This window comes from Entelurus aequoreus, linkage group LG10 (assembly GCF_033978785.1).
Source record: "Entelurus aequoreus isolate RoL-2023_Sb linkage group LG10, RoL_Eaeq_v1.1, whole genome shotgun sequence".
Lineage (NCBI taxonomy): Eukaryota > Metazoa > Chordata > Actinopteri > Syngnathiformes > Syngnathidae > Entelurus > Entelurus aequoreus.
In genome coordinates, this window is record NC_084740.1 from 25,488,864 (window position 1) to 25,506,631 (window position 17,768).

The following is a 17,768-nucleotide window of genomic DNA, read 5'->3' on the forward strand; positions in this document are numbered from 1 at the left end:
CAGTAAGCGAAAACTCAGCAGTGTCGGTTTCTTAATTACCTCCAGGAAGTGTGGAGCCATGCGGTCCAAAGACAAGTTCTTAAAGATGACCACCTTTACGTCAACATACTCCTCTAAACTTGCATCTTGCAGTCCTATATCAAGGACTTTTACAAATCTCCATTTGTTTTGCCCATAGCAAGTTTTGAACCCCCAGGTCCATTTACAAGTCCTGAAAGACACTTCATGTTTTCTCTGAACCTGTGCCTCGTAGTCACGGATCATGGACTGTTTGCAAATGCATGATTGTGTTTTGTGTCAGTGTTGGGTGAAATTGGGTGAAAGAACACGGAGGTCTTTCAGAATCCTTCCAAAACACGTGGATCAGAGTCTGGGTCCAGGCCTTGGTGGTTTGTCCGACATAGTAGCTGCTGTTGTTAGACTCTCTTACCGAGACCGCTTTTAGCCGTGAGCGAAAACTGAGCAGTGTCGGTTTTCTTAATTACTTCCAGGAAGTGTGGAGCCATCCTGTCCAAAGACAGGTTCTTAAAGATTATCACCTTTACGTCAACATACTCCTCTAAACTTGCATCTTGCAGTCCTATATCAAGGACTTTTACAAATCTTTAATTTTTTTTCTCCCATAACGAGTCTTGATCCCCCCAGGTTCAATTGCAAGTCCTGAAAGACACTTCATGTTTTCTCTGAACCTGTGACTCGTAGTCACGGATCATGGACTGTTTGGAAATGCATGATTGTGTTTTGTGTCGGTGTTGTCTCAAAATTGGGTGAAAGAACACGGAGGTCTTTCAGAATCCTTCTAAAACACGTGGATCAGAGTCTGGGTCGAGGCCTTGGTGGTTTGTCCGATATAGTAGCTGCTGTTGTTAGACTCTCTTACCAAGATCGCTTTTAGCGGTGAGCGAAAACTCAGCAGTGTCGGTTTTCTTAATTACCTCCACAGCAAGTGGAGTCTCCCTCAAGCCTCCTTTTGACGTGTGTGTGAAGCTTAACGAGAAAAAAAAAAAATCAACACAGACCGAGAGTTGGAAAAGAGAATCATGCCCGAGGCCGCGATCGATCGGATCCTCAGAGTAGGAGTCCGAGTTACCCTGCGGGCTGGGTAGGCTGCGTGTTGCATTAGCTCATTGCACAAAAGCAAAGAAGGGAGGAGGCTGAGGGCGATAGACAATCCGAGGGTGGGCGGTTGGAGGCAGCTGAGAAAGAAGAAGAAAGGTTAGATAACTCAAAGCCTCGCAAGATTGAGAACATCACGTATGGATCGTGAGTCCTGTGAGATTACACCATGTTCTGCATGTGCGCACCTGTGCTCGGTGCATCGGGGACGTTAGTGCCTGGATAGAACCATCCGTCACCCCCCCTAGTGAGGGGTAATGGTGCTGAAGTAACCGGGGTCACTTAGTGAATTCAAGCGGGCACAAAGCAAGTATAATAGCATTGTGTAACCCATCCTGACACCCAAACCCAGTCCCTGGAATCCAAAGCCAGCACATTTCCAAGTGCGGGACAATACCAAATAATCCAGGCTGAAATCATCTCTGCATTCTGCAAGAGCCTGCGCACACTTCACAGCAGCCCACGTGTTAATAGTTAATGGCGCCCCCGCAAAACCCCCAAATTTCAGGCTTCAAATTAGAGAGGAGGTATCTAAAATCAGGAAGGGAAGCGGGAGCCGGGGAAGTTGCTGGCAGAGCTCTTCAAAGTCCTCTTTAATAAAACATATTCCCCCAACCTCGCATGCTTTGGTGAGGGGCGGCGGCATCTTGGCTGTGCCGTCAGTACGAGCGAGGCGCTACGCTACAACACGGCTGGAGGGCGGGAACCTCGTTAGCAGATGGTCTGTGACAGGGACAGGTTACAAATGGAGGTTAATTAATCCAGTTGTGCTTTGGACAGCTCAGATTACAGATATGCCTTTTGTAAGAATGCATTAAATAGACTTGTTTCCGCTTTCTGTCTGTCACACTGCTTTGGAATCTCTCCAAGTCACAGGGGACTAGACTTCAGACATACTAGGGTAGGGGTGTCCAAAGTGCGGCCCGGGGGACATTGGTCACCCGCAGCTCATTTTTTATTATCTGTGGCACACTTTAAAGACAAAATAAATACGTCCTGAAAGACTAAATGGAATTGGCCCAAATTCCCCAGGTCCGACAACCTGTGCGCCTTACTCAATTCGGTCTTTGATAATTTCTGTGCGTCAGGTCATGATGAACATGTGTGCAAATTCCGAGCAAAATATGGTACTTTTTAAAAAAATATTTTAGTTTGTGGAATAACACTAATATTTGTAAAGTCTAACAGGGTTTCCCCTAAACTGCCAAGATACATGTGGTGGTAGGGGCGTGGTTATGGGCGTGGTCACATGACACAATCGATTAATTTGCATAATTTGCTATGACAATATGATTTTCTTTAAAAAGGCTAGAAAAAATGTATACATACATTTAAAACAAATCTTTTTGTATTAATTAGGATTGACATAATTTTTTTTATCGTTTTGAAATATTTAACATTTTTTGCTGCTTTGTGTGCAAGGTACTTTGTTGAGATTTTTTCAAGTGTTTACAGACTTTTAATGACTTTAAAAAATGTTTTAAAACAACCAGCAACAAATATAGCATCTTGTTCTGGTGTTATTATAGAATGTACTCGTGTTTAGAGACTCTACTTCTACGTCATGGGAGATAAAACCTATTGGAATTGTGCCGTTGTTTGTTGTCATAAGATTGGTAGTAAAAGTTAAAAATAGCGTCAGTTTTTGTGTGATTTTTTCAATTTATTAAAGTACTTTAATTTGTTTTGAAGTACAAAATAAAACCCCTGTTTTTAAGATGTGTCAGTAATAAAAATGCCTTGGCGTTGCGCCACATTCATTTACATTAAGGGGAAACCCTGTATAATAATAATAATAATACGAAATTATATACCTCAAGGGGGTTAGATTTGATATAATAATTTGATTTGTTAGTATAACACGAAGCTAAGATGTGGATGTTTGTTCAGATAGTTTGAGTTAATAAAAGCACAGACAACCGGTAGAAAATGGATGGATGAATGCAGAAAGAAACACCCCTGTCCACTGTTTCTGTCATCCACAAGTTGCAGACATTTTCCATGTTTGTTTTACGCTTTAAAAAGTGTTTGTTCATCTTAAACATTAATTTATGTTTCAAAACATTTACTTGAACACATTTGTGAACTGTAGAGGTCAATATATATATATATATATATATATATATATATATATATATATATATATATATATATATATATATATATATATATATATATATATATATATATATATATATATATATATATACTGTATATATATATATGAATTGTGTTGGCAAATAAATCATCACACTTCAACATCTCTAACATGTAAATGCTGCCTTTTGGGTAAGTCAGCATTACAAATGTGAATATGTTCTGAATTTCCTTACTCTTGAAAAAAATACATAAATACATATAAACTAGGAAGTAAATGTTTATATATGACATTACCCAGAAGGCTTAGCACCGTAGACAGGAACATGGAGTAGGTCTGAGCCACAAGGTAGGACGACAACATGTGCCAATTGACCAATAGTTGATATATTGTCACATATTGCTGTTCCTGCTTCGTCTACACAAGAAGCAAACTTACATTTTGATCAGAGAAGTTGCAGGCTTAGGACAAAATTGCGAGGCCTTCGCGTAATTTGTGCGGATTGGTTGGATTTGCACCAATTGAAGTGAAGTGAATTATATTTATATAGCGCTTTTCTCTAGTGACTCAAAGCGCTTTTACATAGTGAAACCCAATATCTAAGTTACATTTAAATCAGCGTGGGTGGGACTGGGAGCAGGTGGGTAAAGTGTCTTGCCCAAGGACACAACGGCAGTGACTAGAATGGCGGAAGCGGGTTTCGAATCTGGAACCCTCAAGTTGCTGGCACGGCCACTCTACCAACCGAGCTATACCGCCCCAATTAGTTAGAAACTAATTGGTCATAAGTCATTGGGGATTTGTCTAATTCTTATAAAACTTTGAGGCTATATGTGTTGCGTACTAAAATGCCTTTCGATGTATTTTGACTACAACCCATAGGGGGCGCCAAAAGTGCCATTTACAGTCTCGTCATGACTCCATGCTGACATTTTTCTGCAGCTGCATCCGTGCATCAGGAAGACTCCTAGGAAAACACATGTGCAACTTACGACCGCCTGTTTTTGTCGTGGCATGACGGAGAAAAAAACTTTTAATAGCATTTGATGATAGCTCTGATAATAATTATAGCTATCATGTCGAAGCATTGTGGTACTGCAGTAAATTATATAATGTTGCCATGGCAACTCTGCCGCTTGAAGTGATTAATCTCACCACAGAGCTGTCCCTAATTATGCTGACGACTCCAAAAAAAACGGGGGGGGGGGGAGATGCCTACCTCAGCAGCATGTTGGCGGGGGATGGGCGCCAAGCGTTGTGGTGGCTGGTACAGCAGCGTCACGCCATGTTGGCTAAAATCTAAGCTAGTGCCGCCAATTAGAGACGATTCTTTTTAATTGGTGCTCGATGTCCTCCAAAGGCCAGCGCTGGCAGATATGGCGAGTTAGAAGTGGGGTGGCGGGGGGATGTGAGGGCTTTGGGCTCCTATTGTTGAGCGGAAACACACAATGCCAGTCAAGGAATTACCTCCAGGAAGCTAATTAGCATGTAAAGCAGCTTGCACCGCCACAGCCGACTAGTTGGAGAGTCGTTTGACCCGAGATAGCGGCGAGGTGTTAAAACCCCTCTGGCATCAGTGAGGTTTCACTTCATCGGTCCTATTTGTCACCAAGCCACACGGCACATCCTTGTCTTATCTTTTATCACTTCATATCCTCCTTGCCTGCAAGGTGTGTCACATTCCTTCTTGCCGTTTGATCTTTGAATCGCATGACCGGAGATTTATCAAACGGGCTGTTCCTGTAATTAAAGCTCACACAGACACACACACACACACATTCTTGTATTTGTTATCTTGTAAAGACATCCGAAAAATGCCTACCTATTTAGGACCACATTTCTAGATATATAAATAATTGTATTTACAACATTAATAATATATACACGCTATGCAAATATAAAAAAGCTTGTTGTGAAAAATGAGTTGGAATTTCACAAGAAAAAGGTCACAATTTCACAAGAAAAATTAATAAAAGTCATAATTTTACTCAACGCAAGTCAGAATTTGTGCAATATTATGATAGAAGTTGGAATTTTACCCAATAACAGTCACAATTTCACAAGAACAGTTTAAAATGTTGGCAGTTTTATGAGAAGAGTCGTAATTTTACTCGACAAAAGTCACAATTTTATCAGGAAACTTTAAAATGTTGGCAATATTGAGTTTTACTTGGCAAAATTATGACAAAAGTCATAATTTTACTCCAAAAATGAACTACTCCAAGAACAACTAAAAAATTGGCAATATTGTGATAAAAATCAGAATTTTATATGACAAATGTCACCATTTTGCATTAAAAATAAATAATTTTGCGTAAAAAAAGTAATAATTTCACGGGAAACAGAAAGAATATGAGAAATTGTTCCCAATTTTATAAGAAAAAAATCGACACATTGTGAGAAAATGACTGCTTTTAGTTATTTATTTAGGTAGAAAGGTAGAAAAGCGCTATACAAGTACAACCCATTTACCATTTACCATTTATTTAATTTTTAAAATATTTTGTTTGTAATTGGTTTTTAAACTTTTTTATTTACTTCAAGTTATTGTAGTGTGTCTCTATATACATATTTATTTTTATTTTTTTAATTAATTTTGGCCAAAGGGGGCGCATTTCAATTTCTTACACACACTTGTTATTTCATATGTTGACCAGAGGCGGAGCACTTTTAAAACCAACACACAGTCAATTTGAAAAATCCTTCCTTTTTGGGACCACCCTAATTTTGATAGATTTCACCACCAGGGGTGCAAATGAGACATTCTCTATTAGATGCAATGGTTTCCTATATTGGGACCATGATTTATGTCCTAACTTGTTCACCGGTCTTCATATGGAAGGGACTTTTCCTTGTTGTTGTCTCAAGAAGGGTATAAATACAAGAACACACACACACACACACACACACACACACACACACACACACACACACACACACACACACACACACACACACACATTCTTGTATTTACCTTCTTGAGACCTCTGAAAAATGCCTACCTCTTTAGGACCACTCTTTCTAGATATATAAAGATTTGCATTTACAACATTAATTATATATACATGCCATGCAAATATGAAAAAGCTTGTTGTGAAAAATGAGTTGTAATTTCACAAGAAAAAGGTCACAATTTCACAAGAAAAACTTAGAATTTTGGCAGAATTATAATAAAAGTCGTAATTTTACTCAATGCAAGTCAAAATTTTACAAGAAAAACTGAACAGTTGTGCAATATTATGATAAAAGTTGGAATTTTACTCAATAACAGTCGCAATTTTACAAGAAAAGCTTTAAATTTTGGCAATTTGATAAAGGAGTCGTAATTTTACTCGCCAACAGTCACAATTTTATCTGAAAACTTTAAAATGTTGGCAATATTATAACAATAATCAGAATTTTACTTGGCACAATTATGACAAAAGTCATAATTTTACTCCAAAAATGTCACTATTTTTCAAGAACAACTAAATAGTTGGCAATATTGTGATAAAAGTCAGAATTTTATAAGACAAATGTCACCATTTTGCATTAAAAAGTAATAATTTTACATAAAAAAGTAATAATTTTGCGAGAAAATATTGAAATATTACAGAAACAGAAAGAATATTAGAAATTGTTCCCAATCTTATAAGAAAAAAGTCAACACATTGTGAGAAAAAGACTGATTTTAGTTAAAAACAATTGTTTATTCTTTTGTTTGTAATTGGTTTTTAATCTTCATTATTTACTTCAATTTATTACAGTATGTCTCTATATACATATTTATTTTATTTGTTTTATTAATTTTGGTCAAAGGGGGCGCATTTCAATTTCTTACACACAATTGTTATTACATATGTTGGCCAGAGGGGGAGCACTTAAAATTTTTACACACATTTGTTATTTCATATGTTGACCAAGTTGGAGCACTTTTGAAACCGACGCACAGTCAATTTGAAAAATCCCTCCTTTTTGGGAACTCCCTCATTTTGATAGATTTCACCACCATGAAATGGTGCAAATGAGATCTCAATTTTTTTTTTTTTTGTAATGTGCTTAAGGCCGATGACAAACGAGTCACGGACCACAGATGGCCCCTGTGCCGCACTTTGGGAAACACAGCTGTGGAAGCTAACTGTTAATGGCCCCTATAGTCTTAGTACCGTAGTGTATTTGTTCATCCTATGGTCACATATGGGACGCGGGTTGTCTTACGTCATCACCGGAAGTCGTAAAATCAACTGTTCACCTGGCGGGTTTTTTCAGGGATGAATAGGGAAGTCCTTCTTTAGCTGTTGTCTTGTTTTATCATATATTGCTGCCTTTGCACGTGTCAATGTTTACTTTTTTTTGGACATTAAATCAACAAAAAATCCTGACTTTGGAGCAATGTTCACAGACTCTAGTATTTGGCTCTCTATTAGATGCAAAGGTTTTCTGTATTGGGACCATGATTTTGGTTCTAACTTGTTCACCGGTCCTCATACGGAAGGTACTTTTCCTTGTTGAAGTCTCAAGAAGGGTAGAAATACAAGAACGAACACACACACACACACACATTCACACACATGCACAAAGCAGTATATTATGAATGTAAGAAGCCATTTTAATAAGCAAAACTCTTCCAGGGGAGGAGACCTTGAGAAAAGAGAGAGGTTTTATTTTGAATGTTTAAAAGTCAGAAGTACTCGCAGACTACAAGTTTCAGTTTTTAAATATGTCAGAGGTTAATCATTAGATTATAGAGCGGATGTTTATTTTAGTGCATGACTTATCATCCTATATGAGAACTCTTCTACACAAGTGACCAAAGGTCAGCAATGAAATTGGTGAATCACCACTAGTCTTGAAGCCCCATTTAAGAACTTTCAGTTTTGGTTGATTTTGGTGCCGCCAGTGGACCAAAGTGGGAGTGTTTTGCTAGAAGAGTCTGATGTCTGGCGCATATTGCATCAAAATGACACGATAATACCACAATGATTCAGTATGACTGATCTTTCCACAGCAGAAACCTGCATATTTTACTCAAACTTTATATTTGCGGTATATACTTACATAGTTTTTTTTTTTTAATACAGTACTTTTGAGTTTGTTGCTTGACTGTTCATGTCAGTGTGGAACTGCGAACTATCAAGCTGGTGGCTATTCAAAACTTTTTGTTTCTTTGGTTGTTTTTGTAGCTTCTGTCATAATAGCAGCGTTCTTCTTCTTATTTTAGTTTTCTGACTGCAGGCGTTTGCATCGACTTTCGTCTTTTGAACGAAGAGGAAGGGGGAGTGACGTATGCCGTAAAGCAAGTCAGCACATTTTTAGTTTCTTAGTGTCAGTGAAAGCGACACAGACTCCCTCAGGCCATGACGGAGGTGTCATTCAACTAGTTGTAAAGCCATGAATCATCCCAAAAGTTATGAAAATATTTTGGGAAAGTTGAAAAGTTACTGAGTGCTGCTTTAAAGGTCCCTTATTTTAGTATTTAGTAAGTTTCCGATGCTGCACTATAGTGTGTTGGCCAAAATGTAGCCCCCACACCGGAATTTAGACAGTTTACTGACAGATCATGGCTTTTTTTGTGTTTGTTATAGTTCTCCTATATTTAAGTATATTTCTGTTTCAACGCTCTTTTCTTTGTTTATGTTCTGGTTGCTAGGCGCGCTGATCATTAAACACCGGTTTCTTTTTAGTGATTAGTGTCCCCACCTGCTGCCGCCACAAATCACGCCCAGTGTTATACTTGTCTCGCCGTTCAGTCGCCGCAGGTCAATAGCTAAGCTAAGTTTTGTCTTTTGCTTACCATGCACCTTTGTGCGAAAGTCTTTTTGTATTTTTGCCTTGTCATTGGAAATACAACATTCATCCTGGAAACACTACCATCACCACAATGGTCTTTTAGCAAGCCTCACTTCTGTAGCTTTCATGCTAACGAGCTGTTTTTGTTCTTACCTGTGAGAGGGTGTATTTTCAAAAGGCTCTATTGTGTACTTAATTCACACACAATCCACTGCCATTGTCCAACATAATTGATGCTGTATATCATACAATGACACTAGCGAAGCAATGGGGGCGGTATAGCTCAGTTGGTAGAGTGGCTGTGCCAGCAACTTGAGGGTTCCAGGTTCGATCCCCGCTTCCGCCATCCCAGTCACTGCCGTTTTGTCCTTGGGCAAGACACTTTACCCACCTGCTCCCTGTGCCACCCACACTGGTTTAGATGTAACTTAGATATTGGGTTTTCACTATGTCAAGCGCTTTGGGTCACTAGAGAAAAGCGCTATATAAATATAATTCACTTCACTTCAATGTTCGCAGTGTAGCTAACAATAGTGCACTTACATTTTAACAGCAACATAGTGCTAGGTAAGCCTATTTGCTGAAAAAAACAAAAAAAACCAATGATCAGACATACAGTTGACAGATAGTTGGTAGGGCTCCAGGCTGTATTTTAAGATGTGCAGTGAAGCCTGTGGTGGTGGTATGCAGTATATAGTCCATGAGGAACGAGGGTTTTCTTCTTTATGAAAAGTCGACGTTCTCTTTTAGAACTTCATAAAAAAAAAAGTTTTTGCATAATAAAGGACGTTTAAAAAAAAAAAAAGTTTTCAGTTCATCATTATTTTTCTGAATTTTCCAAACATAATATGAAATTATTATAAAAGTTTATTAGTGACTTGTGTAGGGTAGTTGTACACGTGGCTGACTTTCAGCGTGGGTTTAATTCTAAAGCTACACTGCTGATGCAGAAGTATTTGGACAACCAGTATGTTTCCATGCACTAAATTGGTCTGATTTCCCAAATAATATAATATATTCTATTTTCACACACCTGCAAGTAAAGTCCCGGTTTCCATGCTCTATCTTCAATTCGACTGTGTGCCATACGCTGTGTGCCACTCGTACACTAGGGGGCGGTTGTGGTCATTTCAGATTGTTTGGCTATGTCTGAATGTGAGTAGAGGAAGATAATGCTACATGCTGTCAACAAATTACAGATGGTAGCTGTTAATTAATCTCCGGATCTAACAGATAAGTGCAGCTTTCAAGGGATATTTGGTGTTGTTGGGAATGTTTTAGCATTTGTAAATGACACTTGTGGTCATTATGTTTATCAGAGTTAAAGAAAAAATGTGAATAATGTGAGTAATGTAGTGAACAGAATTGCCATTTGCATAATGTAAGTGTGTTACTCTCATTTTAAAAAAAAGCCAAACACAATCAGATTAAGGTGTTTACATTGGTTGTAAAAGGCTTATTTTGAACCAAATTATTTGAGAAATCAGACTGAATTAGTGCGTGGAAGCAGGTGACATCAGCAAATTCTGAGTTTCCTTCTTGAAGACAATTTCTGGTAGTATTACGATTTTCTTTGTAGAGTATTATGACTTTATCCTTATATTATCATGACATTTTTGTTGGTAATGTTGCGATTTTCCCCCCTTGATTAATAGGAATTTATACTTGCAATATTTCGACTTTATCCTCGTAATATTGTGACTTTTTAATCATAATGCTCGGGGTAATTTGACTTAATTTTTGCGATTTTAAAAATTCATTTTTTTAATATATGACTTCATTGTAATTATATTATCCTTGTAATATAGTCACTTTTTTGTCATAATCCTAACAATTACTTTATTTAATGCAATATTACGAATTTATCCTTCTGATGTCATGACTTGTTGTTGTAACGTTAAGACCAGGGGTGTCAAAGTCATTTTAGCTCAGGGGCCGCATGGAGGAAAATCTATTCTCATATGGGCCGGAATGGTAAAATCATGGCATGATAACTTAAAAATAAAGACAACTCCAGGTTGTTTTCTTTGTTTTACTTTGGCCAAAAATAGAACGAGCACATTCTGAAAACGTACAAATCACAAATAATCCTCTGGACAAAACACTTCAAGTTTGTTGAAAATTCTGAGGAAATTGGTGCAGCTTCAAAAACACCATGAACTTAGACTTTGTCTCAGTGTATCTACAAAGCCAGAATTAAGTCACAGTCTTTCTGGAATTGAACAAAAAACACAACACGTCAACTCTAGGTATAAAATACCTCCTGTGTCATGTCCACGTATCAATCCAGTGCTAACTCAACAAACCGTAAGAAACGGAGGTAAGAACTATTCAAAAGTGTTAAGTTCACTTTTCTCGTGTTTGACAGAGACATTTTGGGGCAACGACGGTGCCAAATGACAATGTGTTCGAAGCAGAAGACATAAAATGGCAGGTTTTAAGTTTGATGTGGGTCGAGGAGGAGGAGCCACTGTCCCACCCTTCACTGTGTACCTCTGTTCAGAATTGCTATTGTGACCTCTAGCGGACACATTTAGAACAGTTTCTTTCGTAAAAAAAAAAAAAGAAGCTCATTTTAATACTTGGCAAACTCATCACGCGGGCCGGATAAAACCTGTTTGCGGGTCTGATGCGGCCCACGGGCCGTACGTTTGACACCCCTGGTTAAGACTTTGTTCTGGTAATATTTCAACCGTACTCTCGTAATATTACGACTGTATCTGTTACTTCTGGCTTGTTCATGGGCCTTGTGGCCTTCGCTTTTGGCTTCAGTAAGCGGAAACCGGTTGTGATCAAGCAATTGAGTATTGCATTTTGTCCATTAAAGAGTTTTTCTGGTCGTTCGCTGAAAATGTTAAATTTTTTCGGCTTATCTTTCCATACCTTCTGTGATTTAGTGAGACAGTTGACTGTGTCAGTGAACCATTACAGTTACAAGGCTTCATGTTTCTATTTTCTCATTTTCCAGGAACCCGTCTGCGCCAAGAGGACACGCCGCCCCGGATTGTGGAGCATCCGTCCGACCTGATCGTCTCCAAAGGCGAGCCGGCCACCCTCAACTGCAAGGCGGAGGGGCGTCCCACCCCCACCGTGGAGTGGTACAAGGATGGCGAGCGGGTGGAGACGGACAGGGACAACCCACGGTCCCAGCGCATGCTGCTGCCCAGCGGCTCGCTCTTCTTCCTGCGCATCGTGCACGGGCGGCGGAGCAAACCCGACGAAGGCTCCTATGTCTGCGTCGCCCGTAACTACCTTGGAGAGGCAGTGAGCCACAACGCCTCGCTGGAAGTAGCCAGTAAGTGCGGCATGTCTTCTTATGTCCTCTTGTGAATAGAAGGTTCTAGTTTCCCCCAGTGTTTTCCATCCTCAATGTGCTCATTGAGTTGGATAATCTCTCAGGAGATGGGCAGGATGTGTTTGGCCCAGTGGTCTCCATAGGCATGTGGTGCCTTGGGGTCGGGGGAGAGTCTGATCATTCCAGGGTGAGTGCTCCTCTAAAGGGCCCTTAGTAGGTGGCCAGGAGCTACAATGGGAACAAAGATCTTTCTGTTTTGGGCCCGCTCGTCTTGTTTTTCAAAGCAAGAAATAAAGAAGTTGGCTTACATGTTTTATTGCTTAAGATAAAAGTCAGGACGATCTTTTATCTCCTTGTATTGTTTTGTGTCGACATGCGTGTTCCCTGGATCACGTAACTTGCGTACCTTCCCGCAGACCCTGAAGTGAACATCCCAAAAATCCAGTGGCAGGTTGTGCGTTTCCTACCGAGGCCTTCAGTGATTTCCTACTTAGTCCCACTTTAATAAATACCCCTCAAAATACCATAATTTATGTCACCACATGACCACGGCTGGAGAAATACTACACAGAAACACACGTGTGCACTCCCTGGGCATTGAATCACCAAAACAGGCTTTATTTCGCCACATTTAAAAATCAATAAACCAGCATTAGCATTTAAAACATATCTTACGTAGTACTGTCAAAATTAAAATGATTGTAAAAAAACTTTTTAAACATGGAAAAATAAATTAAATTAAATATTTGAACTCACGTTTTGCTTTCCTTCTTTGTGAGTTAAAAAAGTGACTACCGATGATTTCTCCGCTGGCCGGGTATGGCCCCGGTGCCACTTCCTGCTTTTCGCAATTTTAAACTGGTGATTGGATACTCGCTTGGGAGTGACAAGTGCAAATACAATAACAGTCACGTTTAACGTAAGGCTACCTAGATGGGCTACTGTCAACAATTCGTGATCTCATTGGCTATCGCAACTGTCTATCAACCGGCAGAATTCACACAGCGCTGGCAACAAGCTAGCTGAATTCTGTCAAGAGGAGTGGTCAAAAATTCAACCAGAAGCTTGTGGATGGCTACCAAAACGCCTTATTGCAGTGAAACTTGCCAAGGGACATGTAATCAAATATTAACATTGCTGTATGTATACTTTTGACCCAGCAGATTTGGTCACATTTTCAGTAGACCCATAATAAATTCATAAAAGAACCAAACTTCATGAATGTTTTTTGTGACCAACAAGTATGTGCTCCAATCACTCTATCACAAAAAAATAAGAGTTGTAGAAATGATTGGAAACTCAAGACATCCATGACATTATGTTCTTTACAAGTGTATGTAAACTTTTGACCACAACTGTATATATATATTTATATAGTCCAAAAAATAAGGTAGTTCCAGTGCCAGCAAAGATGTCGATGTTGTGGTTGTCATTAACTCTTCACAAGAAGGTAAATATGTTGTGAGCGAGGGCTGCTGTTGCTCCTTCAGGAGACACTGTCCTTTAGTGTTTTGGAAGGAAATTGCAATTTATAAGTCAGCCCCCACGGAGGAACTGTATACCAACCAATGTGTGGTCAGAAGGGACGCAAGCTACGTGACGCGAGAGTACATACCAGCCTTTACTCTGCACAGGTCATCTATTTGGTCGCATTATCTCCTCCGCTCTCTCTCCCCGGGCTGAGTGCAGGCCAAGGAGGAGAGCTCGGATATCAAGCGCTCCTCTGGCACGGCCCGAGGGTTTCGCCAGGCCGTTCGCCGTAATCTAATCAAGATGGGAAACGAGACAATCACACGTGTGAGGTCGCTGGCATTTTTAGGATTAAAGGTGCCAGAGGTGTTGCTCAGCCTCCACTTGGGATCGTTGCAACTTCCCGGCACTCCGAATGTAGGGATGCCAGTTCAAATAGTAAGCAGAAATGAAAATCTCCCCATGGAAATAAATCACACAAGCAAAAAAAAAAAAGAGGCAGTTTCCATAGGTCAAAGCTAAGAATACTTTCCTACGTCTGTGGATGATATATGTGCAGCGTTGATGTCAGAGGTGGGTTTGTCGTGCAGAAACAAAACAAGCCACTTGGCAAAGGCCGCGAGAGCGCATGAGTATTGTTGGCCGACGCTCAACTGCGGGCTACTTATTCCGCGCAGGGTTCAAACAGATCTGGTAATGACAAGCAGTCGCTTCTCCGGCCCCCTCCGTGCGGCTCATGCCTAACTGCACATAATTATGTAGTCGCGGCAATGGGGATGGATCGCCGCTAAGGAGCGAGGTGGAGAAACGCAGAGACTCCCTTCTCAAAGAACCGTTTATAACAGGGGTCTCAAACTCGCAGCCCTATACTTAACCTCATAGTTTAGTCTAATAGCTGAATATTAGTGATTAGGAAAATTATATTGAAGCATCGATGACTTATGAAACACAAGTAGTGATACTGAGTCCCTTGATGCCTCGATACCAATACAGCTGCTGTGTCGTTTGACTGTGAAGCACCAAACTGTGTTTAATATCCATCGACATAAAACTAAGGAACATTTTAATTTTATCGCCCCAAATAAGATTGTTCTTTTCCTGTTTACTATTTGGCTCATTGGCCAGAGTTGTGTGGTTTATATTCTTTTCTGCATAGCTATCTGTTTAAAAACACCAAACAATTGTATTTGATAACTATTAATGTTACTTGGAAGTCAAATGTAGTTAATATTTTTAAATACCGTATTTGCAAGTAAAATCGTGCATTGGTATTTAAGCCGCACCTTCATAATTTTAGAATAAATAAATATGTTTCCATATATTAGCCGCAATGGCCTATAAGCTGTAGATACGTACTGGTACCAGCATTTTTGCAAATGTTTATTTACATACCTTGATTGTTTCCAAACAGTGCCTGTCACACGGCAGTAAAACGGCTGATCAAACAAAACAGAAGTTATCGTCATGGACCCACTAGCTGCGGAAGCGAGCTCTCCAATCAGCTAAACAGACTCAATAACTCCACAGTGACGTTTTGGTGAATTTACGAAACTGAAACAATACAAAAATAATGCCCCTATAAGTTAATAATACTAACACAGACAATCGTAAACGTGTTAGCATATTCGTTAATGCTAACGACGCTAGCTTTAATACATTACAATAGCACTTGCATTGAAACACTCTTACAGACATCACACATGGGACGGTTTAGTAAGTATGAATTGTTTAAGTTTTATTGTAAAACTTACAAACGTTGCTTGGAGTGATGAATGAAGAATTATTTCGAGCAGAAATGCAATGGACTGTTGTACTCCCGATTCAAGGCACAAAACAGGAAGTACACCTGCAGTGAGCGACCTCATCCAAATAAAGGCGCCGGAACACAAACAATAACACACCATTTCAGTGTATCTGTCAGTGTAATATGAAAAGTATTTGTTGAATACAAAACATCATGGCCGTTACCGAAGAAAAATCCATAAAGTAGCTGCATCAATTTACAACCTGTAAAACTTAACGTAGCGGCTTATAGTCCGGGAAATACGATCATCATAAAGACCATTGTGAAACACCAACGAAGTATCATTACATTGTCAATACAGCTTTTGAGTGTGCCACATACTCACTTTACCCGTCAAGGGTATAAATATGTTATGGAAATATTTAATTCCAATTGACAACAACTACAATAACGGTGCAAACACAACTTTTACAGCGCAACAAACACGTATTAACACAAAGAATAACTTGTTGTTAAAGCTCTTCTAGGGAACTCGTGTCAACATTTACTTTTTTTTATTTTTTACCAGCAAACCATTTTAGTTGCGTGGTTGAACTGAAGTAAATACTTAGTGCGGCCCCCAGTTAAATTGAGTTTGAGACCCCTGTTTTGTAACATGATGCCTAAAGGACTGTTGTGGAATGAGCATTCTAAAGACTTTTAGTGAGTGTAATGGTTGAGTTTATGTCTCGCACTTGCACAGTTCATCGTGTCCGAAAAGGAGTAGGAAGAAGCAGAACCCAGTTAATCCCACCCTTTTTCTGTGTCTTAGCAATTACTGTCTCAAAAGAGAACGATATTGACTTAGTCTTGTTTTCATCTCAGAGCTAAAAACACAGCTTTCTGAGGGATGTTATGGCACTTTCCATCCCTCACCAACGCTTGTTATCGCAATCCAAGTTTCAACAGGTCGTGTTTGGCCTGGCCGGAGAAGCCAACCCAGTTTGTTTTGTTAATCATTAAGCGTGTTTACAGTAGGCTTCGGAATCTTGCGAGCCCGGTTTTGTGCATTTTCTGCTGAAATTGGTTTTCTAAGTGTGTGTCCTTTTTTATTGGAGATTTAAACATAGTATAGGACCATGAATCACCAGAATTGGTCAACATTTGTGTTGGAAAGCACGTCAAACGTTATATAAACCTCTTGGGACGCTGTTCCTCTAAGGTTTTCTTACCCGCTGCACTTTAGGTGATATTTAATACACTTAATAGACACTCTTAGGATCGGGGAGTTGTCTCGTTCCTAAGACTGTGATGGAATTGGCCTCGGCATCAGCTGTGCCCTCAGACCTCCCGCTTCTCGTTTTGTTTTGGTTGGAGAACGTTCCTGCTGCTCTTGCAAAGGAGTTTCACCTACAAGAGTGTGGCTTCTCTTCTCTTCAATTCGTCTTAGCACACAGTTACCCCAGAACAACATTAGATTGACACGTTTCAGAAGGCAAAAAACATAATTTTTAGGGCATGGTTGGAAAAAAGTAGTGGAATGTTTACCTTTTTTTGACATTTCCTGGCTGCATGTCTCGCATGTATGGAAAAAATGAACATTAAAGAATCAATGACATCTTTGAAAAGCCCTCAATTCCCAACATGTGTGCCTTCTAGAATACAAATACAGTTGTCCTTTGCCAGATATCACTTCAAATATTATATAATTTCACCACAACGCAGATTTGGGGGGATTTTTTTAAAGCATATTCTGCAATTTGGGTTCTAAATTAAGCATGTTTAAGCATAAAAAGGCTAAATATACTTAAAATATTAATACTACAGTAGTATTGGCCACTAGGAGAGACCAAACCAATCGAAGTGTGCTGTCCAGTATTGTGGCCACTGATTGGCTCAGCCTCAGACATCATTACTATTAGGGATGTGGGAAAAAAATCGATTCGAATTCGAATCGCAATTCTCACGTTGTGCGATTCAGAATAGATTCTCATTTTTAAAAAATCGATTTTTTAATTTGTTTTATTTATTTATTTATTTATTTTTATTTTTATTTTTTAATTTTTTAAATTAATCAATCCAACAAAACAATACACAGCAATACCATAACAATGCAATCCAATTCCAAAACCAAACCCGACCCAGCAACACTCAGAACTGCAATAAACAGAGCAATTGAGAGGAGACACAAACACGACACAGAACAAACCAAAAGTAGTGAAACAAAAATGAATATTATCAACAACAGTATCAATATTAGTTACAATTTTAACATAGCAGTGATTAAAAATCTCTCA

The 17,768-nt window shown here is 39.3% G+C and overlaps 1 protein-coding gene across 4 annotated transcripts in view; it reads left to right on the forward strand.

Moving 5' to 3' along the window:
• The window catches only part of robo1 (roundabout, axon guidance receptor, homolog 1 (Drosophila)), a 687,039-nt gene that overhangs the window by 401,440 nt on the left and 267,831 nt on the right, over positions 1-17,768 (forward strand). For all 4 annotated transcript variants that reach the window (XM_062060414.1, XM_062060413.1, XM_062060415.1 and 1 more), the window contains one exon: positions 11,952-12,278. In XM_062060414.1, coding sequence (XP_061916398.1) covers positions 11,952-12,278 — 327 coding nt within the window. The remainder of the gene's footprint in view (positions 1-11,951; positions 12,279-17,768) is intronic.